Here is a 21,123-nt window from a genome sequence, read left to right as displayed (position 1 = left end):
TTTTTTTTTTACCATTGATTCTTTAACCCAACATCTCAAACAAATTGAAGAAGAACATCAAGAAAACCCGACACCCTCTAAAAAAAATCGTAAATTGTAAAAATTAAGGCAGAAATAAATGAAATAGAAAACAGAAAAATAATTGAAACCATCAACAAAACCAGGAATTGGTTCCATGAAAAGGTCAATAAAATTGACAAACCACTAGCAAAACTAATAAAGAAAAAGAAAGAAAAGACACAAATAATCTGAATAAGAGATGAAACAGGCAATGTCACAAAACCAAATAAAACAAAAAGGTTAACAATGGAATATTATGAAAAACTATACTCAAACAAATAGGAAATCCTAGATAGAATGGACAAATACTTAGAAATTCATAACCTACCTAAACTGACACAGACCAAAATTGAACACCTGAACAGACCCATTACAAAAGAAGAATATGAAAAGGTAGTAAAACAATTTCCAACCAAAAAAAACCCTGGACCAGAGGGTTTTACAAGTGAATTTTATCAAACATTTAGAGAATAACGCACCAATTCTATGTAAAGTATTTCACAATAATTTATGTAGGAAAAAAATAGAAAAAGATGGAATTCTCCCAGACTCATTCTATGAAGCAAACATATACCTGATGCCAAAGCCAAGGTATAGGCCAACATCTCTCATGAACATACATGCAAAAATCCTGAATACAATCCTGGCCAGTAGAATCCATTAATGCATAAAAAACAAAAACAAAAACAATTCACCATTGTCTTTTATAGTAAATATTTATACTACAAATACCAAAATGAATGTTGTTGTTGTAAATTCATGGTCTCTTATCAACTTTGGAGTGTTGTCTTTGCTTCTCAGAATTAATTTAAAGCAAAAAAAGTATAAACATCAGAGAAGCTTGATTTTAATGAGTAGTATTAATGTAAAAAAAAATAACCAACCAAAGGAAAAAACCAAACCCATGGCATCCTTCTGATAAAAAATTAGACTATTAAAGGAAACTGAGTAAGAGCACAATTTTGGAATAAAATGCTATTTTACAGTAACGTATTTTATCTTCTGAACAAGTGATTGATTAAAGGGAGAAGCAATTAGATTAATTGCCTATGTTGTTATGTGCTGTCGAGGCACTTGCAACTCATAGAGACCTTATGTAAAAGAGCCCTAAACCCTGCTTTATCCCTTGCTAATCATTGTCTCTGACACACCTATCTTCATTATCCCAGTGACTGAATCAATCCATCTCATTGAGTGTCTTCCTCCCCTGCATTCTCCCTGTACCCTTCCAAGCATGATGTCCCGCTCCAAGGACTGATCCCGCCTTGCAACATGTCCAAAGTATGTCAGATGGAGCTTTGGAATCCTTGCTTCTAAGTAGCAGCCTGGCTTTACCCTCTTCAGGATGAACATGTTTTTTCACTTAGCAGTCCATGGTATATTCAGTACTCTTCTGCAGAACCACAGCTCAAAGGCATCAACTCTCCTTCTTTAATCCCTAGTCATTGTCCAGCTTTCTGATGCATAGCAAGTAATTACAAAGGCCATGGCTTGTAACAGGCACACCTTAGTCTTCAGACTGACATTGTTGCTCTTCAGTACTTTGGAGAGGTCTCTGACAGCAGACTTTCCCAGTGCATTTCATCTTTTAATTTCCTGGCTGCTGGTACCAAGAGTGTTGATTGTAGAGCCAAGCAAACTGAAGCTGTCACAATCTCAGTCTCTTCACCATCTATCATGATGCTGCCAATTGGCCCAGTGGTGAGAATCTTTGTTTTGTTGATGTTGAGCTTCAAATCATATTGAAGGCTGCAGTCCTTGACCACACTTCAGGTCCTTCTCAGCTTCAATAAGCAGGGTTGTGTCATCTGCATAATGCAGATTGTTGATGAGTCTGCCTCTAATCCTGATGTCACATTTCTCCTCAGAGCCTACACTCCCGGATAATCTGTTCCACATATAGATAGAAAATATATGGAGATAGGGCATATCCTTGATGCACACCCTTCCTGACTTCGAACCATGCAGTGTTTCCTTACTCTGTTCTGACAACTGCCTCCTGGTCCAAGTATAGATTTCACATAAGCACAATCAAGTGTCTGGGATTCCCAGTCTTCTCACAGTCAGGTACTATTTGTTATGATCCTCCCAGTCGAGTGCCTTTGCATAGTCAATGAAATACAGATTGACATTCCTCTGACAATCTTTGCTTTCATCTAAGATCCATCTGACATTAGCTATAATATCCCTAGTGCCATGGCCTCTTCTAAATCCAGCCTGCACTTCTGGCAGTTCTCTTTTGATATGCTGTTCTAGTTGTTTTTCGATTATCTTCAGCAGAATCTTGCTTGAATGGGATATCAGTGATACTGTTCAATAATTTCCACACTCTGTTGGGTCACCTTTTTTTGGAATGGGAACAGATATACATTTTTTCCCCCAATTAGTTGTCCAGGTGGTTGTCCTCCAGATTTCTTGACACAACTTGGTGAGCACATCCAAGCAGCATCTGTTTGTTGAAATATGTCAGTCGGTATACCATTAATTCCTGGGGCCTTGTTTTTTACCAATTCTTTCAGAGCAGTTTGAACTTCTTCATAACCACAAGCTCTTTTTTTTAATTATTATTAAATTTTATTAGTTTTAATGAACATTTACAGAGATTTTGGGTTCTCATTCATTCATTGTCGCACTGTTTTCTCTACCTTCCTCCCTAGTTCATTCTTCTTCTCCCCCCCCTCCATTCCCTATCACTCCTCCCTGAGAGAGACTTCACCCTAATTCATAAGGAAAAGGGGATGGTGTATTCTCTTAGCTACTTCCTGCTGAAAAGGGACGCTGTGGGTTTTAGGGTGAAACCACAAGCTCTTGCTCATACGTCGTCTCATGAAATTCTTCTGTGTCTACCAATTCCTTTTGGTACAATGACTCTGTATATTCCTTCCATCTTTTAATGCTTCCTGGGTCATTTATTATTCTGCCCAAAACATCCTTAATATTGCAATTCAAAATTTGATTTTTTTTTTTGCAGTTCCTTGAGCTTAAGAAATGCTGAGAGAGTTTGGCCCTTTTGATTTTCTGACTCCAGCTCCTTGCACAATTCATTATAATACTTTACTTTGTCTTCCCGTGCTGCCCTCTGGAATCTTCAGTTCAACTCCTTAATATCTTGATTTCTTCCCTTTGCTTTGGATTCTCGGTGCTTTAGTGCAATATTTAGAGTTTCTTCTGACATCTACCTTGGTCTTTTCTTCCTCCTCTATCTTTGTAATGACCTTTTGCACTCTTACTGGATGCTATTCTTGATATCCTCCCATAGCTCATCCAGTCTTAGCTCTTTAATGCCTAAAACCTCAAACCTGTTCCTGAGATGGTCTTGAAATTAATGTGGGATAGACTTAATTTTGTTTCCTGTGGACTTCATTTAATTTTTGTCAGCTTCAGCTTGAACTTGTGTATGAGGAATTAGTGGTCTGTTCCACACGCAGCACCTGGCCTGGTTTTCACAGCTCATACAGAGCTTCTCCAGCTATTTTTCACACAGATGTAATTGATCTGATTCCTATACATACCATTGGGTGAAATCCATGTATATAGCCTGCATTTATGTTTCTTTTATTTTTTCATTTATGTTTCTTATAAAAAGTATTTGTACTGAATAAATCGTTGCTTGTACAAAATTCTATCATTCTATCTCTGGCTTCATTTCTATCACCAAGTCCATATTTTCCAACTGCTGATCCTTCCTCTCTGTTCCCAACTTTTGCAATTCAGTCACCCATTATTATTAATGCATCTTGATTGCATGTTTGAACAATCTCTGACTGCAAAAGTTGGTAGAAATCTTCTATTTCCTCCTTTTTGGCTTTGGTTGTTGGTGCATAAATTTGAATGATGGTGATATTCATTGGACTTCCTTGTATGTGTATGAACATTATCCTGTCACTCATAACATTGTATTTCAAGACTGATCTGGAAATGGCTTTTTTATCTATGAAAACAACCCCATTTTTCTTCACCCTTTTGTCTCCAGCATAATAGATCATATAATCCTCTGACTCAAATGTCCCATGCCAGTTCTTCTCACTTCGCCAATACCTACTATGTCAATATTTATGCAATTTCCCTCTTAACAATATCCAATTTTCCTACATTCATGATTCTTACATTCCATGTTCAATCCTAGTGTCTGCTTACAGCTGTTCCTCCTCCTTTATGTTTCCATACTTGAGGGTTCACCCTCAGTTGCCATATCTGCTACTCTAAGTGTGCTCTATTGTACATAGGGTTTTCAAAAGTGAAAACTCTAAATTTTATTTCACAAGAACATGTTTACCTATAAGCTAAATATTTAGATAGATAACTATACACTTGACCACGGTACCTGGTAACACCCAGTGCATGAGTATCAGTAATTATATCAACATGAATGTTATTGGTGGTGTTGTGTACTGTCGAGTTGGAACTGACGCATAGCTGGCCCTCCAATAGGTTTTTAGAGGCAGTTAGTCACATAGGATGAGATTGTCTGTCTTTCTCCCACAGAGAAGCTGGTGGATTCGAGCTGCATGCCTTCAGGATTGTAGTGCATTTTCTTGCCACTGTGCCACCAGTGCTCTGTGTACATGGAATGCACTGAATTGACTTCCACATGAGTCAGATCTCAAGCCCATATTCTTGTTAATAATCTGGTTATGAATTGAAAGTTTGCAGAGAACAAGTTGATTGTCTTAGTAGATAAGAATAACATTAAATATGTCCATAATAAGCTAGAGTGATTACACTTTTAAAGGATAAAGTTCAAAAGAAAAATAGAATATAAAATGAAGATATAAAGAAAATGCTGTTCAGACTAAATAGAAATATGGTCACTGAGGATCCTAAAAGGATAATTGACTGCTTCACAAAACCTGTCCTTTCCTATGGTCATAAGGAGTGATTTCCTATGCCATCTTCTTTAGACTGTCCTTTCTAGCATCCCATATGCATATCCCACATCCACTGATTTCATGTCCTTCCTCCATATTTTGATAGTATCCTGGGTGGACCTCTTTTGTAGCAATTACCTCACTGTATTTTCACTGTATGCTTCTCCATGTCCTACAAATAAGTTACAGTCGTAGAATCTTTTCTCCTCATCAGAATCCTTGACACATTTTTGACTGCTCATTAAAATTTTGTTGAAGGAATAAGAAAGCAGCATTCTCAGTGGGGGCTTTTAGTTCACATATAGGACTTCTGGGACTCCATTCATTGAGCCAGATGAAAAGAGCACACTCCATTACAAAGATACATACCTATACCCAGACTATTTAAGGTTGGTTATTCTAAAGACTTGAGCCAGAAATGATAAATCTTGGATTCATGCATTCAGATTGCTCTGTCCTAGACAAAAAATGGACTAACTCTGTTTACTTTATTTGACATTCTGAAGCCCATATAGTGCTATCAACTTCCTAAAAGTAGAATGGAGTACCTGAAGTATTGTGGATAGTGATTGATCAGCTAATCAACACTTCCAGGAGCAATTACTAATATGTAATAATCTAGCCTATTGAGATCTCTGGTGGCATAGTCCATATGGAGTTGCTCTGCTTCTCCCAAGGTTTGAATCCACCATCAGCTCCTGAGGAGAAAGAAGGGAAGTCTCCTCCTGTTATGATTTACAGCCTTAGAAATCCTATCGAGGGTCACTTTGAGTCAGAAACATCTCAATTGCAGTGAGTCTTGAGTTTTGAGATAAAGCCTATACTAAGTGAATAGAAGAGGGTTGACTGTTCTATTAACTTAAAACCATACAGTGCTTATCTGTGATGTTTTTGTCTGCTTTCCCCCATCTCACCCTTCTTGTTTTCCCCATTTGTGTGTATCCTTATTTCTTATATATTCCTCTTGGCTCTTCACGTTTCTACATAGTTCTTCACCTCAACCTATTGTCTATTCTTGTCCTGTCTTTTTAATTCTCCTTGTGACCACATAGAATTGAAGTGCATAAGAAAAGTTTTTATTAAAAAAAAAGAGAAAAGTTTTTATTGTACTTTATTTTTTAATAAATACTTGATTTTCTCATCTTAATTTAAAAATGGGGCAGTGATTTAATTTACATTTCCTCCTATAGCCCTTTATGAATGGCCATATCTAGAGAAGTTATGTTATCTCTGGATATGTGAATATTGCACATCTCAGGCATAGCCTTTCAAGACCACTGTGGAGATTGTCCTTGATTTCAGGAGTTCACACCAGTTTTTAATGTAGATTATGGCTAACTATACATCTGAAAATTCAACCCAGAGTTAGACTATTAGATCATGGTCATTTACAATTTGAAAGTAGCTTGTTGTTGTTATATAAGGAAAATAAATGTCCCCTTAGAACATTTAAAAACTTGGTCATGTGCTCCTTAAACCCTCGAAAAGAAAATGTACCTATTTTGAGTGCTTAACCTCAGTGTGTATATACAAATCTGTGGAATTTGTTTGAACAGCCCTTGATTTTATTGCTTTTAATATTCTTGCCCATGTTGTAAGATAAGCCTATAACTTGTGAATTTTCATGTAACTTTATACATTTTATCATTAAAATTTATATCTTTTCAAAGCTAGTAAACTTTGGAATATAGCCCCATTAGGGTTTGGTTTTCATCAAATTGGTGGTTGGCTCTTCACTCTGTTTGCTAGTGAAATGGTTGCTGGGTGAATTTTGTCAGGGTAGGCATAGTAACAGAACTGATTGTGCAGGGATTGGAAACGGTTTCTTTTTCTGACTATACTGTTGTTGAAGGGACTCCAATGACTGCTTGTATGATCTGTCTCTATTTTTCATTTTTTCAGTCTCTTGATAATGTATAAAAAGATAAATTTAAATGACTGACAAAAGGAACATTGGCACCACAGTGAGAACTGTCTTACTCAAGTGATTTATCTTAAATTTGGCCATGAATGAACAGAGAGAATGAAAATATTTTTAGTCTTGAAATTCAAATAAAAAGGAGAGGAGATGATGATAGGAGGTTGATGGAGTGTTTTGTTAACAGTGGGGAGTTCAAGCAAACTTCTACTCTAAGAATTAGACATTCCTTAGTATTGCCTAAGACTTCCTGATTTTTTTCAATATGGAAGCCAGAGCGTCAGGAACAGGATGCTCTGTGGCCCCTATAGTATGATATGAATGAACTTAGGTCTGACCTGGATACTCACAATGTATTTGTCAAGTTTGATTAAATAAAGTGACAATCTTCAATTCACTAAAAATAATTTTACCTTAAGAAAAATACTAAAATTCTACTCTGGGAAATTATTACCCATGCTATTGATTTTTGCCACTTTAATAGTTCTCAAATTAACCTGCCTCTCAGTCTCCACCATTGCTAACTTTGTGCAAATTTTCAGTTTTTCATCTGATCCTCTTCTGACCCAACTCCACATTTCAATTGAGTCATATGTTAAAATTCTGTATTTAACTTTCTGAGAAACCTGCACACCAGCTGTACCATTTTACATTCTCACCAGTGATGTATGTGGATTCCAGTCTCTACACAGCCTCATCCATTCCATTTCTGATAATATTGATCGTAGGGGGTGCAAAGTGGTATCTCACTGTGGTTTGAATTTGCATTTCCCCTATGGCTGATAGCTTTGAACATGTTTTCATTCTTACTGACCATATATATATATTCTTTGGAGAAATGCCTTCTTAAACCCTTTGTACATTTTTAATTAAATTTTTTGAGTTGTAGAAATTCTTTACATGTTTTGGTCTTAATATTAGTAAAAATGATTCCCAAGTATTTTCTCTCATTATTTATCTTTCCTTTCTTGATGAAATCCTTTGATGGACAAAAATTTTTCATTTTCATAAAGTCCATTTTATAAATTTTTTCTTTTGTTGTTCATGCATTTACTGTTCTATAAAAGACACCATAGTTAAAAAACAAAACCCAAACCAAAAAAACAGCCCTTTATTTTTCCTTATATCTTCTCTTAAGATTTTTTGTGGATTTTAGTTCTTGTATTTAGGTTATTCATTCACTATGAGTCAATTTTTATGTATGGTATAAGGAGTGGAGCCACTAGTCTTTGGCTTGTGGCATCCGGTTGTCCAGTAGCACCCTTTATTTAAGAAACCATATAGAGTTTATGAGTCATTGTATGAAAAAATTAAAGATGTCATAGTTTATAGACTTCTAATTCTAGGATTAGTAGTAGGAAAATTCTAGGTAAGCCCCTTAGTCTTATTAATAATAATAGTATTCCAGCAGCACATCTTCAAACATAAATTATGGTTGAATGTATTTGAATGAGACTAGTCAGAAAATGGACTATTTTTTTTTTATGACAAGAATACGTTAGTAGGAGCTGGAGCTTATAGGATTTTTATGGGCTGCTATCCCGTGGACAGTTTAAAATACAGTTTAATTTCTTAAATGGTTTTATTAGTTTAAATGAGAATATCTCTTACATTTTTTTTATGTCATTGACAAGAGTATTGTAAATCACCATAGTCATTTTCTAGGAATATCATAATGTGAAATGTGTGTCCACACAATCACACATGTATATAAAATCAGATTCTTTATTATAGACTAACCCTCCATAAATTCAACAAAAACTTCTTACTGCCATTAAATCAGAACCTGCCTTCTAGTGGGTTTTCGGGAGGCTGTGAATACCATGAGAGATTGACCATCCTTTTCCCAGAAAGGAGCTGGTGATTTCTAGTGCCAGAGAGGTGCCCCTGTGGGTTAACAGTGCACCTCCCTATGGATTATGTCATCAGAGCTCCCTAATAGATACTCTTCTCTATTAATGTTTGCTATCTTTTCTTTCTTTCTGTGTGTTTAGTCTGTAAGTAGTTATTTTATTCATAAATACTATTTCATGTTCCTGTCTATATTTTACATGTATGAAATAGCAGTAAGCCACTGTATCTTACTGATGAGAACAGAGAAGAAATAATATTCATTATATTCAGAAATGGGCAGCACGATTAACACGCTACTCCTCTTTGTTTTACAGAGATGAGAGAAATCAGTCCATCATTGTAAGTGGAGAGTCTGGGGCAGGAAAAACAGTCTCAGCTAAGTATGCCATGCGATACTTTGCAACTGTAAGTGGTTCTGCCAGTGAGGCCAATGTTGAGGAAAAAGTCTTGGCCTCCAACCCCATCATGGAGGTAAGACAGCAGCATCCACAGCCTTCTTAATATAGCTTACTTCTACTCTTATATCATGTCCATATTCTTACTTCTCTTGTTAAAAAACATGTTCAAAATGAAGTGATAGAACAATATTTCTGAGAAAGTCTGGGGCCTCCTAGCCACCAAAATTAGGAAACTACTTTTCCACGTGTTAGCAATCTAGGAAAAATGAGTATTCAGCAAAGTAGACCTTTTTAGTATAAGAGGAATCTGCTTTAGTCTATAATCGTGCCTTTTTTTTTAAACCTACCACTGAATTGTTGTCTTTGCATTAGAAGGCAGTGATATTTCTTTTCAGCAGTTTCTTTTCTCCTAGTTAATTGACTCATTTCTGTTGCTCCTTGTATCCAAAACACAAGTTACTCATTTCCCTTCAGTCCAGAGATGTTCCGGTACTTTCCAGAACACAAGCTTTGTTATGCTCAAGCATGAAGGAATTTCATTATTCCATTTTCACATTTCATTTTCTGTACTTAGTCTAACTTGTCTAGCTAAAAATTTTTATTTTCTTCTAGGTTTAAACTGTAAACGGAAATCATGATCACAACCTCACTGTTATCCATAAACATTTGTTTGTTTGTTTGTTTCTGTAAAGCCCATCACAAAGATTTAGGTTAGAAAAAATAATTCAGTGACATTAAATTCATGAAAAAGTGTGAAAGAATGTCCTTTCAAGAGTTGAATACTTATACAAAGTAGAAAGAAATGTTTTTACCAAAGGAAATGGGAGTAGTTACATGAGTGAGAATTTAAGTATTTTAAAGTTTGGAACTAGAAGACTATTTACATATTAATTGGATTTTAGGAAAACTACAATCTTGTAAGAAATTCCACTAGCAGAGATAAATAGGTCTTATTAAATGGAGAGAGTAAGTTTTGAGCATGCAAAAGCAAATGTTTCTGTTGAAAATTTAAACCAGCATTTTTATTCTTTTCCCCTTCCCCTTCTTGTCAAGCTTTATTTGTCACCCAAACACAGATGACTTTAGAACTGGCCTGGTGCACCTGTTGTACGACTGATTTTGCAATTATCTGCACAGAGGTAATTGTACCTGGTTTGCAGTGCTGTGTGTGACACTTCCAAATGCAGTGCTTTGACAGTTTGCCTGAAGGGCTGTGCCCTAGAGCAGCAGGATTTCTGGAGGAGTTGAGAGGACTGGAACCTTTATGGAAGTAGAACTGGGAAGGTTTTCTAAAATAGAACGGACAGAGGAAACAGATACATATACTAGAGGAGAGTGGTACAAATACCAAAAGAAATTTTGAGCAAATATTAAGATTTGTTTTTAAAGCATTTGACCTATAGAAAATAGAGGTTTATGTTGCTAAGTATTTGTACTAGAAGAACATGATCCGTGGAGCAAATTTTCTGTTTGGGTTGAAAAATGACATTTGCTTCTTACCATTGTTTTGACTGGTTTTGGTCATAACAACAAATTATTGACGTTTGCCTACAGTTCATGACTTTCTGATCCCATATGTTAGAATCACCTCTAGTGGCTTAGTAGTAAAGAATTGGGCTGCCAGCCTAAAACCAGGCAGCTTGAATCCACTAGCTGCTCTGAGGGAGAAGGATAGGCAGTCTCCTCCCATGCGGTTTACTATCTCTGAAAACCTGCGGGAGGGTCAGCTATGATGTGGTTCCAGCTCAACAGTGCATAACAACACGGATTTGAGTAATGCTTGTAAGAATGATAGTAAACTTTTAGAATGGCCCCAGATACTACTTCCTAAATTTGATGGTCATTCTAAAATGCCATGTGCAGTATCTGTAACCATTCTGAAATTACATTTCCCATTTGCTGGGATAAAACATAAAGGGCTCAGTTATGCTTAACTACTTCCTTCATATTATTGTTTTGCCTGTTTTCAGGAATTTGGCCTAAGAAAAATTTGGTAAACAAACAAGGAACTAATGAGATATTAAAAATGGGTGACCCTGGAGGACATTATGCGGAGTGAAGTAAAACAGGACTGACATCGGGGTTGGGGGGAGACTGAGAAAGATGGAATAAATTGGAATAAATAATGTATACTCCATTGAAACAGATGAGGGAGAGAACTGTTTAAAAGGGATATGTGATTAAGTATTATTGTCATGACAGGAGTCCAGAATGAAGGCTGCATAATAGAGTGGACCTGGTGGGGGAGGGATTGTAAAACAATGAAAGAAATTTTCATTTACTTTTAAAAGAGAAGAGTGAATTGGCCGGGGGAGGTGGGGGGAGGGTTGGGCAGCGAGAAAAGTGCAACAACGAATGAATGGAAATCCAAAATCTCTGTAAATTTTCATTAAAATTAATAAAAAAAAATTGAGCAGAAAAAAATTTGGTAAATAGTTGGAAAACTGATGTTTATCAACTACGGAAAGAGGAACCCTGCTAAAGGATTAAAATGGAATTTGGGGCTGGAGAATTCTCACAAAGATATTATATTTACAGAAGAAAAAACAGATACATTATAGAATATGTGTGCCAAGAAATGAATGTTGCAGCTCTAAATATGCCTTGAATCCCTATATCAAGAATGTCCAATCTCTAGTTCTCTGCTGACACTCCTAGTTGAGTAATAAGTGTCCTACATAGTCAGTGTGACAGCCTCGTGGCTGCATAATGGAGACTTGCATACTGTCTTGTAAAAAGCAAGCTTCTCACCCTCAACATGGACTCCTGGTATTAACTATAAATGATAGGGAAAAAAATTATTCTTATTCTTTTTTTTTGACATGTTTTATTTTTCTCCTGGAAAAATTTAAAACCTAAAATGAGAGCAGGGAAGATTCTTGAGATCCACGGGGTCTTAATAATTCTTTTTCACATTCAAGCTCTCTGTAGTTGACAATTTTTAGATCTATTTTGTGAAAGTAAATAACTCTCTCACCTAACATTTCACTAAAATCCGTACTAAAATTGAGATTATAAAATTTTTCTTTTCTAACAATTTCTTATTTATTGATTGAAAAATAGCATTGAAGGAAGCGGTTGTGAACACTGTATTTATAAGGCTGAGTAAAAAATTAATGGGAGATGAACAAAAGATACTGTTTATATAGAGAATCTTTTTGTCCTTTGGTGGTATAATCTGTTGGGAGCTGGACTGCTAACATAAATGCTGCATCTGTAAGGTGGTTTGAATCCATCGTTTGCCCTGAGGGAGAAGGATAATCCCTCTCCTCCCAAGTGATTTATAACCTTTGAAAACCTGCTAGAAGAGAAATTTAGTTATGAGTCAGTTCTGACTTGACAACAATGAGTTTGAAATGGGTTCCCGCCCCCTCCCAACCCCCCATATCAGTTTTAGGGCTTAGAATAATATAATTTTATTTTTTTTAAAGGCGTTTAGAGCTTATCCGTCCCAGTCAGTTTATACCTGTGGGCACTACAGTACAGTATTAATCTTAGCAAATGGATATTTGGGCCTGTTCTGATAACCATCTGTTCAGATTTTACTTCATTTGATCTTTATATCACTCAATATTCAAATAATTACATCTTAAATAGAGAAAAAAAGATCTACTTCAATTTTAGCTTTCTTACTGCCTCTTCTCACAGAGCAAAGTATGTATTTCTGCTCCATTTACTCAGCACTCCACCCTGAGTAGATGGATGGGGAAGAAAGATGAGATGAGATTTGGAGACAGAGGAGAAACTGGACCACTCTTCTCTGCCTTGCTCAATTACTGGATGTAAAGTCCTTAGAATTGGGCCTATTAAGCACTCCCAAGCATGATGCCCCTCTCCATAGACTGGTCTCTCCTGGTGTCATGCCCAAAGTAGGTCAGACAAGGCTTCAGAATCCTTGCCTCTGACTTACAGCCTGGTTTCACCCTCTCTAGTACGAACCTGTTTGTTCTCTTAGCAATTCATGATATATTCAGCATTCTTGTCCAGCACCACAGCTCAAAAACATCAGTTCTCCTTCTGTCATCCCTAGTCATGCTTGGGAGAGTGAAGGGGCAGCACAAGAGAGGAAGACCCTCGATGAGATGGATTGGTTCAGTGAGTAGGGTAATGGGGGTAGGTGTGCCAGAGACACTAAGATTGGCACAAGATGGAGAAGGGTTGAGGGCTATCGTACATAGGGTGGCTATGAGTTGTAGGTGACTTGACAGCACATAACAACAACATTAAGCACTCAGTAAATGTGTTGCTATTTTTTTATTTCATCCTTCCTCTGTTCATTGGTTCAGTATATTGTGTTGAAAGAAAATGGTTTCTTTTTCTTTAATTTTCTAAAATGAAGAAACTAGTGAGAACTTACAGAGATTTTGTTGTTCTTTTTGGTAGTTTCAAGAAAGACATATCAGAGTTAATGCCTGAATAGTTACTTACATTATCCCAGGCCACATTGTTGTTGACGTGCTATCAAGTCGACTAGAACTCACAGCAACCCTGGGAACAACAGATCTATACCAAGTCCTTTCTATCCCATATTTCATCCCTCTGCAGCAACCACTGTGTCAGTCTATCTCATTGAGGGTCTTCCTTTCCTTTGCTGATCCTAGATCACTTTTCACTGAGAAGTCACATTCTAATCTTTATTGGGTTGCTATAAAATTATTTAATTAAAAAAATCTTTGGCCAAAAAAAAGCATTTACATTTTTAATCTGATGTATCAATGTCATCAGTGACAAAGCAAAATATGATAATACCTGCCTTTTTTTTTCAGAGAGTGACAATACATTTTTTATCAGAGAACTAAATGTGTTGACCTTTGTGTCTCTGTCACTGCTGTTTTCATCATTTGTATTTGTGTTCTCTTTTTAATACCCAACAGCATTTTCACATCTTTCTCTCTGCTGTTTTGATGTACTAATGCTGTTAGTCACAGGTTTTGCACAATTGAAAGATTTTAATCTTCTATGAAATTAGCTTCATATACATATAACATGCAGTATATGAGAAGTTGCATTTCCAGTTGCACTATTTTTAAAAGTACAATTTGTTTTAGAAGAAAAATTTGTGTATGTTACTAAAACTAGAAAATAATGCATATGTCATATGTTTTTAATATTTAATGTTATGTAAAAATTTAGCAGAAAGTTACATTCTTATATTTTGTTGCAGATATTTTGCAAATTAGGTTCAACTATCAAAATCCAAATATATTTTTTTTACTGTCAGTGGTTTCTAAAAATGGCATTAGATCACACCGGCAGTGTTAACGCTGTGCTATAAGAAGTTCAACTGGAACAGTGTAAAAATACAGTATTAGGATGTCTGACCTCCTCTAAGTTCAAGAAGGGAAAGGGAGTCAGCATCAGTACTACAAGGCTGATTCCTGCCAGATAGAGATCAGACATACTTCCTCCTCCTAACATTTTTGCCATTTCTGACACCATCAGTTCATTTCATGGCACTGTGTGCCTCTTCTGGGTTCAATAATTTGTTACGCGTAACTCACAGACCATATGCTCATGATTGTGGGGTTTATTAAAGAAGTTCTAGACTCAAGTAGTTGAATGACTCAAGATAAAATTCTTCAGTCAGAACAATTTCTTCTCAGTCTTGCTCACAGACAAGTATCTCTGTCCTTTGGCTCCTCAGCCCCTCAACCTCTCCCCTTCTTAAGTGAGTATTAAAAGGTTCTGTAATTCCTCCACTAAGTGTCTGGATGTACCCCCCACCACCATATGTCACCAGTAGCTCTTGACCTGCAGGTGCTCAACTCTCTTGCCTCTTGCTCCGAGTCAATGAGCCTAGTTTCACTGAAATATGTCTGAAAGCACCTCAGTCTGCCACCAACCCTCCTGCCTTAAGTTGCTTAATTCTCTAATTCAATGATGTGCCACCTCCACTGTAGCTTATTCTGTGGGCCAAGAAGCCCCTGATGCTATCTCCTAGTCCTGCTACTGCTGGTTCTTCACTCTGCTTGTCACTGCTGCCCATGATGTCCTTTAGGTCATGGAGGTTCTCAATGTAGGGAGCTTGGGTTTGAGGGACACACCCTACTCCCAGTTCTTCCTGATAATACTAGAGTCCTCTCTGTTCTGAGATTGACTCTCGTTTATGCTTAGCAGAAAGATGAACATGGCTGATATCTTCTTTAGAGGTCAGCTACATGATGGTCCCACCTCACCAGGAATTCCATGCTCTTTATTTGCAAACTATTCACTACCTTTCGTGGCCCACAGGCACCTTATTTGTACTCTTACAGTAACTCTGTGGGAGTAACAAGATCATACATGACCCATGGGGCATATCAAGTAATTCTCTAGTCCACAGCCAGAATTTCTCTAGGACAATATGATGGAAGGAAACTTTCTGGGTAAAGTGACCCTGAACACCAAACCAAAACTTCCAGGAAAATATTAATTTGTCTTAGCTAATTTATTTACCACAAACTAAGCTTTTAAGAAATGAAAAACCTCTCATGTTTTACCAAGAGAACTCATTCCTTGACAGTTCCTAACCCCATCCATTCTCTCTTTGCCAGAATGAATGAACATGTATTTACATGTCCCAAGTGGTATATGAAAATCTCCCAACTGCTGGGCTCAAATTTCCAGTATCTAAATGCTATATATGTGAGAAGAATAAGACGGATAAGGACTATTAGTGTATATGTTTGGTGGTGCAGTGGTCAAAGCATACACTTGCACATGCAGGGGTAAATTGATTCTGTTCTTACAGGCATCAGTTCTGAAAGGTTGTGTCCTGTATACTTATTTTTTTCCCCTGAACAAATTCTGTAAATATTCATGACATTAATTTCGCTTCTGAAATCTTGCTTTCTCTCTTGTTTCCTAGTCAATTGGAAATGCTAAGACAACCAGGAATGATAATAGCAGCCGTTTTGGAAAGTACATTGAGATTGGTTTTGATAAAAGATATCGAATCATTGGTGCCAATATGAGAACTTACCTCTTAGAGAAATCCAGAGTGGTTTTCCAGGTAAGATGGGCATGTTTACATACATTCTGTGTTACACTGTCATGTACGCGCATGCTTGCTGATATGCATCTGATTTTCAATACCTTGACTGCATCATTGGCAATATTACAACAAACTACACTTGAACTGATTTGTGTAAAAAGGTACTTGTATGAAACATTAATAATCTTCGGCAATCGGTACATATTGCAGTTTAATGGTTTTGACTTTACCGATGTTGTTGTTAAGTGCCGTCAAGTCGCAGGCGACTCATAGCGACCCTATGAAGGAGAGTCCTTGACGCTGGGGTGCCTTTCATCCTCTCTCCAGGTTCATAGGGTTTTCCGAGGCAAGCTGTTATGGAGGTGGATGCCACTCCTCCTTCCAATTTGACTTTACTTATAGATAGTTTAAAAGCTTATTTAAGAAGAGATCCTGTTAGTTTAGACTTTTCTAGCATATTTCCTGGTGGCACTCTTGTTTAATCTTCTAACTGAAAGTTGGTGGGTCAAACCAACTTGGAGAAAAGATGAGGCATTCTGGGTCAGTAAATATTTACAATGTTGGAAATTCTGTGGTGCAGTTCTCCTCTATCCAGTAGGGTCCCTGTGATTTGGAATCTACTCAATGACAATGTGGCTGATATTGGTTTGGTTTGGTACAATTTTTCTCAGTTTTTTAAAAAAAGTATTGTTCATTTTGTGCCTTCAGTTAATTACAGTGTAAATTTACTTCAAGAAAGAAAAAATATCTTTGTCCTCTTCTTTGGAGAATAATATTATTTCAGTAGACTAAACAGTAAAGTCAACAACAAACCCACTGCCCTACAGCTGGTTCCAACAGATAGTGACCCTCTTTCTGCTGTATGAGGCTGTTGTAAATCTTTCTGGGAGGAGACTGCCAATCTCTTTTCTTTGGAGCAGCTGATGGACTCAAACTACTGACCTTTTAGTTAGCAGCCCATTACGTTATACACTGTGCCACCAGGATTCCTTTTAAATAGAAGAAAAGGATTAAAAATTACTGCTGTTGTATTGATTTCCTTTCATAGTCACTCTCCATCAAGTTTCTGAGGCTGTAAATTTAATAGAAAGAGACTGCCTGTCTCTCATGTAGTGCCGTTGCTGGATGCAACCTGCGTGAAGCAGAGCCTTTTGGTTAGTTGTTCGACACCCTGTGGATTGCTCCATTGTTTGTTGTTGTAATTGTTGTGTACTGTTAGGTTAGAACTGACCCGTAGCTGATTCTCCAGTGGGTTTTCAGAAGCAGTAAATGTCATGGGAGGAGATTGCCCATCCTTTCCCATTAAATCTACAGTTGGTAGATTTGAATCACATGCTTTTGGAATTTCAGTGCATTTTCTTACCACTAGGTCAGCAGAGCTTCATTACAGCACTTGGTATTGCCAGATGGTCTCCTACCCAAGTACTAACCAGGCCTGACGCTGCTTAGGTTCAGAGACCAGATGAGATTAGGCCCCTTCAGGGTTTTTACAATCCAGTTGTGAACTACTAAGAATACACTCAGTTGATTAATATCATTCCGGTGGATCTGTGTAGAATCTATATTCTCATCTGTATATGTTAGGTTATTTTTTTAACGGAAAGTATAGCACTGGCTGACATACATTACCATAATTATAGTCTAATCTAAAGAGTGTAGATTTATCTTTGGAAAACTCTCTGTAGAGAACTCCTAGTGACCTTTGTGTGCCTTATGCTGGGGATGCAAGATTGTGTGACCCAGAGCTTTGAGTCTCAAGACCCCTGGGCACTCAGTGTAGCATAGTCTACCTCTCAAGTCTGTTATAGCTTTGAGTGAGTTTGGGCAGCCATTTTCTTACATTTTCATGCTGTTTTAATAAGTACATATTTTAAATAAGGCATTTGGTACTTTGATTTTGGAAATGTGCTTGTGGCTATTTAAGCATCGATGGGGGTGTCTGTTGTTCTTGTTATGTGCTGTCGAGTCACCTGCGACTCATAAAGACCCTATATATAAAAGAACTCTGAGCCCTGCTCTATCCTGAGCCAACCTTATTTTCTCTGACAGACCTACCCCATTACCCCAGTCACTTTGTCACTCCATCTCATCCAGGGTCTTCCTCTCTTGTGCTGTCCCTCCAACCTCCCAAGCATATGTCCCTCTCCAAGGACTGGTCCCTCCTTGCAACATACCCAAAGTTTGTCAGATGAAGCCTCAGAATCCTTGCCTCCAAGGAGCAGCCTGGTTTCACCCTTTCCAAGACAGAACTCTTTGTTCTCCTAGCAGTCTATGGTATATTCATTGCTCTTCTCCAGCACCACAGCTCAAAGGCATCAGTTCTCCTTCTTTCATCCCTAGTCATTGTCTGGCTTCCTGATGCATAGAAAGTAAATGTGAAAACTATGGCCTGGATCAGGCACACTTTTTTTTTTATTATTAAATTTTATTAGTTTTAATGAACATTTACAGGGATTTTTGGTTTTCATTCCTTCATTGTTGCACTGTTTTCTCTACCCTCCTCCCCAGTTTGTTCTTCTTCCCCCCCGCCCCCCGGATGTCTATTTTAATTGTCCAATTGCCACAGTGCTTGTCAAAGCCAGTTCTGATTAATTTCCTTTGTCAGTGTGTCCTTTGCCATTCCCTATCACTCCTCCCTGAGAGAGACTTCACCCTGATTCATAAGGAAAAGGGGATGGCGTATTCTCTTAGCTACTTCCTGCTGAAAAGGAATGCTGTGGGTTTCAGGGTGAAGATCTTCTCTCACTACTCTAAAGGGCCCCTTTGGCAGTAGGAAACACATAGACTATTATGGAGATTGATTTTGGAATTTAGATGCACTGTTATTAATTGTGCTTAGCCGTACATGTTCATATCCTTAAAGATGTATCATGAGGTGTTGCAACCTAGAAGACACAAATTTAACTAACAAGTTAAAAGTACATGAGTCAAAAATTAACAAGCAGTAATATTCCGAGTAGAGGTTCTAGTAGTGGCACAAATCAAGTTACAGAGGGAAGGTGGTTCTTACAATAAAAGGCCTATAGACTAGCACTTTGTCTATTATAGTGTACAAGTTAGGAACCACAAGATGTAGAGGCTCAGCTATGTCATTTATGCTTCTTAAGTCCTGGAGCAAATTCCATCTACCACTGGGCTGTTTTACAACTCGCAAGTTCACATGCAAGGTAGAGGTGAAGTAAGGAAGTGCTTATGAGGTTTTCCGCCCATTCCAACAACTAAGAGATAGTGAGAAGGGTTGGGACCTCAGAAAACGTTTAGGACCAATTAGTAGGCTCTGTGTCCAGGAGAAAATGAATATACTTACCAGTAATGTTAATGCTCATCCACGGCTCTTCTGGGAGGATCTAAATCGTTGAAGCGCCCTCCTTTGTTTCCAGCTTGGAGCTGGGGCCTGTCAGTCCTGTCTGCCACGAGGACCTGATGTGGGCCACTTTGACCAAGTGTCCTTCAGAGCCACATTTAAAGCAAGTGAGTGGGAGCTTCCTCTCTACTCCCTTGCCTATCTGTGGCTTTCGTCTGTGACACTGTCTACTGAAGTGGCCCAGCTTTCCACAGTGGAAGGAATTCTGACCTCCTTTATTACCTTTGGGTGGCACTGTATATGAGGAAGACTTCCTTTTCAATCAGGCACACTTTAATCTCCAGACTGATACTGTTGCTCCTCAATGTTCTGACATGTCTCTGACAGCAGACTTTCCCAATGCAATCAATCTTTTAGTTTCCTGGCTGCTGTTACCAAAGTGTTGATTGTGGAGCTGAGCAAATTGAAGCTTTATATAATAGATAGATAGATAGATAGATAGATAGATAGATAGATAGATAGATAGATAGGCTAGATAGATAGATAGGCCAAGCAAACTAAAGCTCTCTCTCTATATATAACATTACATTTTGCACTGCTAATTGTTGTTGTTGTTAAGTGACATCGAGTTGCAGGCGACTGCAACCCTACGAAGGAGAGTCCTCGACGCTTGGGTGTGTTTCTTCCTCTCTCCAGGTTCATAGGGTTTCTGGAGGCAGTCTCTTATGGAAGTGGATGCCACTCCTCCTTCCAAGCTTGTTTTAATTGGGGAGCTCCACCCCACTCTCTGTCCGCATTGGGTGACCAACCATTAATGCATTTGACACATCAGTGTCACAGTGTTCAGCCTCATAGCAACCACAAGTGACTGCGGTATGGCAACTTGTACACCAGGGCTATACGACCTAGAGGAATGTCTGAACAAAAACAATGAAAGATAGGCCCGAGGGCCACTGCTAGTAGTAAGGTTAGCAGCTTGAATCTACAGCTGCTCTGCCAGTTAAAGTTGGACTGTCTCTTCCTATAAAGATTTGCAGACTTGGAAACCCAGTGGAGGGTCATCAGCAATTGGTATCCATTTGATGGCAGTATGCTTGGTTTTAGTTTAACTTATAACACTTGGTTTATATAGTAAGACAATAGTCTTCTAATGCATTTATAGACACAGGGAAATATTACTATACACATGCCCATATACATATACCTATTTGCATAGGTTACCCCCATTAAAGGATCATTTATTAGCCAGAAAAAAGGATGTGTGAAGCATTGGCAGATAAGATTATGTTAAAATAGTTGAGATATGATTGATCAGTAAATGATTGAAGGTTAAATAAGTAAGAAAGACAATCTGTGGTTAGTCAGGTTGCCAGAAGCTACTAGTACTTAAAAAAAAACCCAAGATCTTTATTGCTTTGTCTAGAGACAATGGAACAATTCTAATTATTTCCCAATTTCCCAGGTTTATATAATATGGGAGATATTTGGAATGTCAAAATGAATCAGACATTCAGAGAAAACATTTAATTTTGTCCTCCATGTGCAGAGATAACCAAAACATTTCACATAGTCATTTAATTTCTAGTTCTCTCTGTGTTAAACTATCTATCTGATCTTGACAATTTGTTCTTATGATCATTGGTGATTGGTAAATCGTTCAGTGTCGTCTGTCCCTAAAACAGGTTTCCTTTACCAAATACCAGTTCCCTTTGGGGCTCAAACCAGACTTTGGCCTTGTTACACTCATT

At 37.7% G+C, this 21,123-nt stretch overlaps 1 protein-coding gene across 3 annotated transcripts in view; it reads left to right on the top strand.

Moving 5' to 3' along the window:
* The window catches only part of MYO5A (myosin VA (heavy chain 12, myoxin)), a 163,530-nt gene that overhangs the window by 22,347 nt on the left and 120,060 nt on the right, over positions 1-21,123 (top strand). For all 3 annotated transcript variants that reach the window (XM_006898237.1, XM_006898239.1, XM_006898238.1), the window contains exons 4-5: positions 9,015-9,171; positions 15,946-16,089. In XM_006898237.1, coding sequence (XP_006898299.1) covers positions 9,015-9,171; positions 15,946-16,089 — 301 coding nt within the window. The remainder of the gene's footprint in view (positions 1-9,014; positions 9,172-15,945; positions 16,090-21,123) is intronic.

The sequence above is a fragment of the Elephantulus edwardii genome, unplaced genomic scaffold (genome assembly GCF_000299155.1).
Source record: "Elephantulus edwardii isolate Elephantulus edwardi_28Jun2011 unplaced genomic scaffold, EleEdw1.0 scaffold00225, whole genome shotgun sequence".
In the NCBI taxonomy this organism is placed as follows: domain Eukaryota; kingdom Metazoa; phylum Chordata; class Mammalia; order Macroscelidea; family Macroscelididae; genus Elephantulus; species Elephantulus edwardii.
The sequence above is the reverse complement of the archived record's forward strand: the minus strand, read 5'-3'. Positions and strand labels throughout refer to the sequence as shown.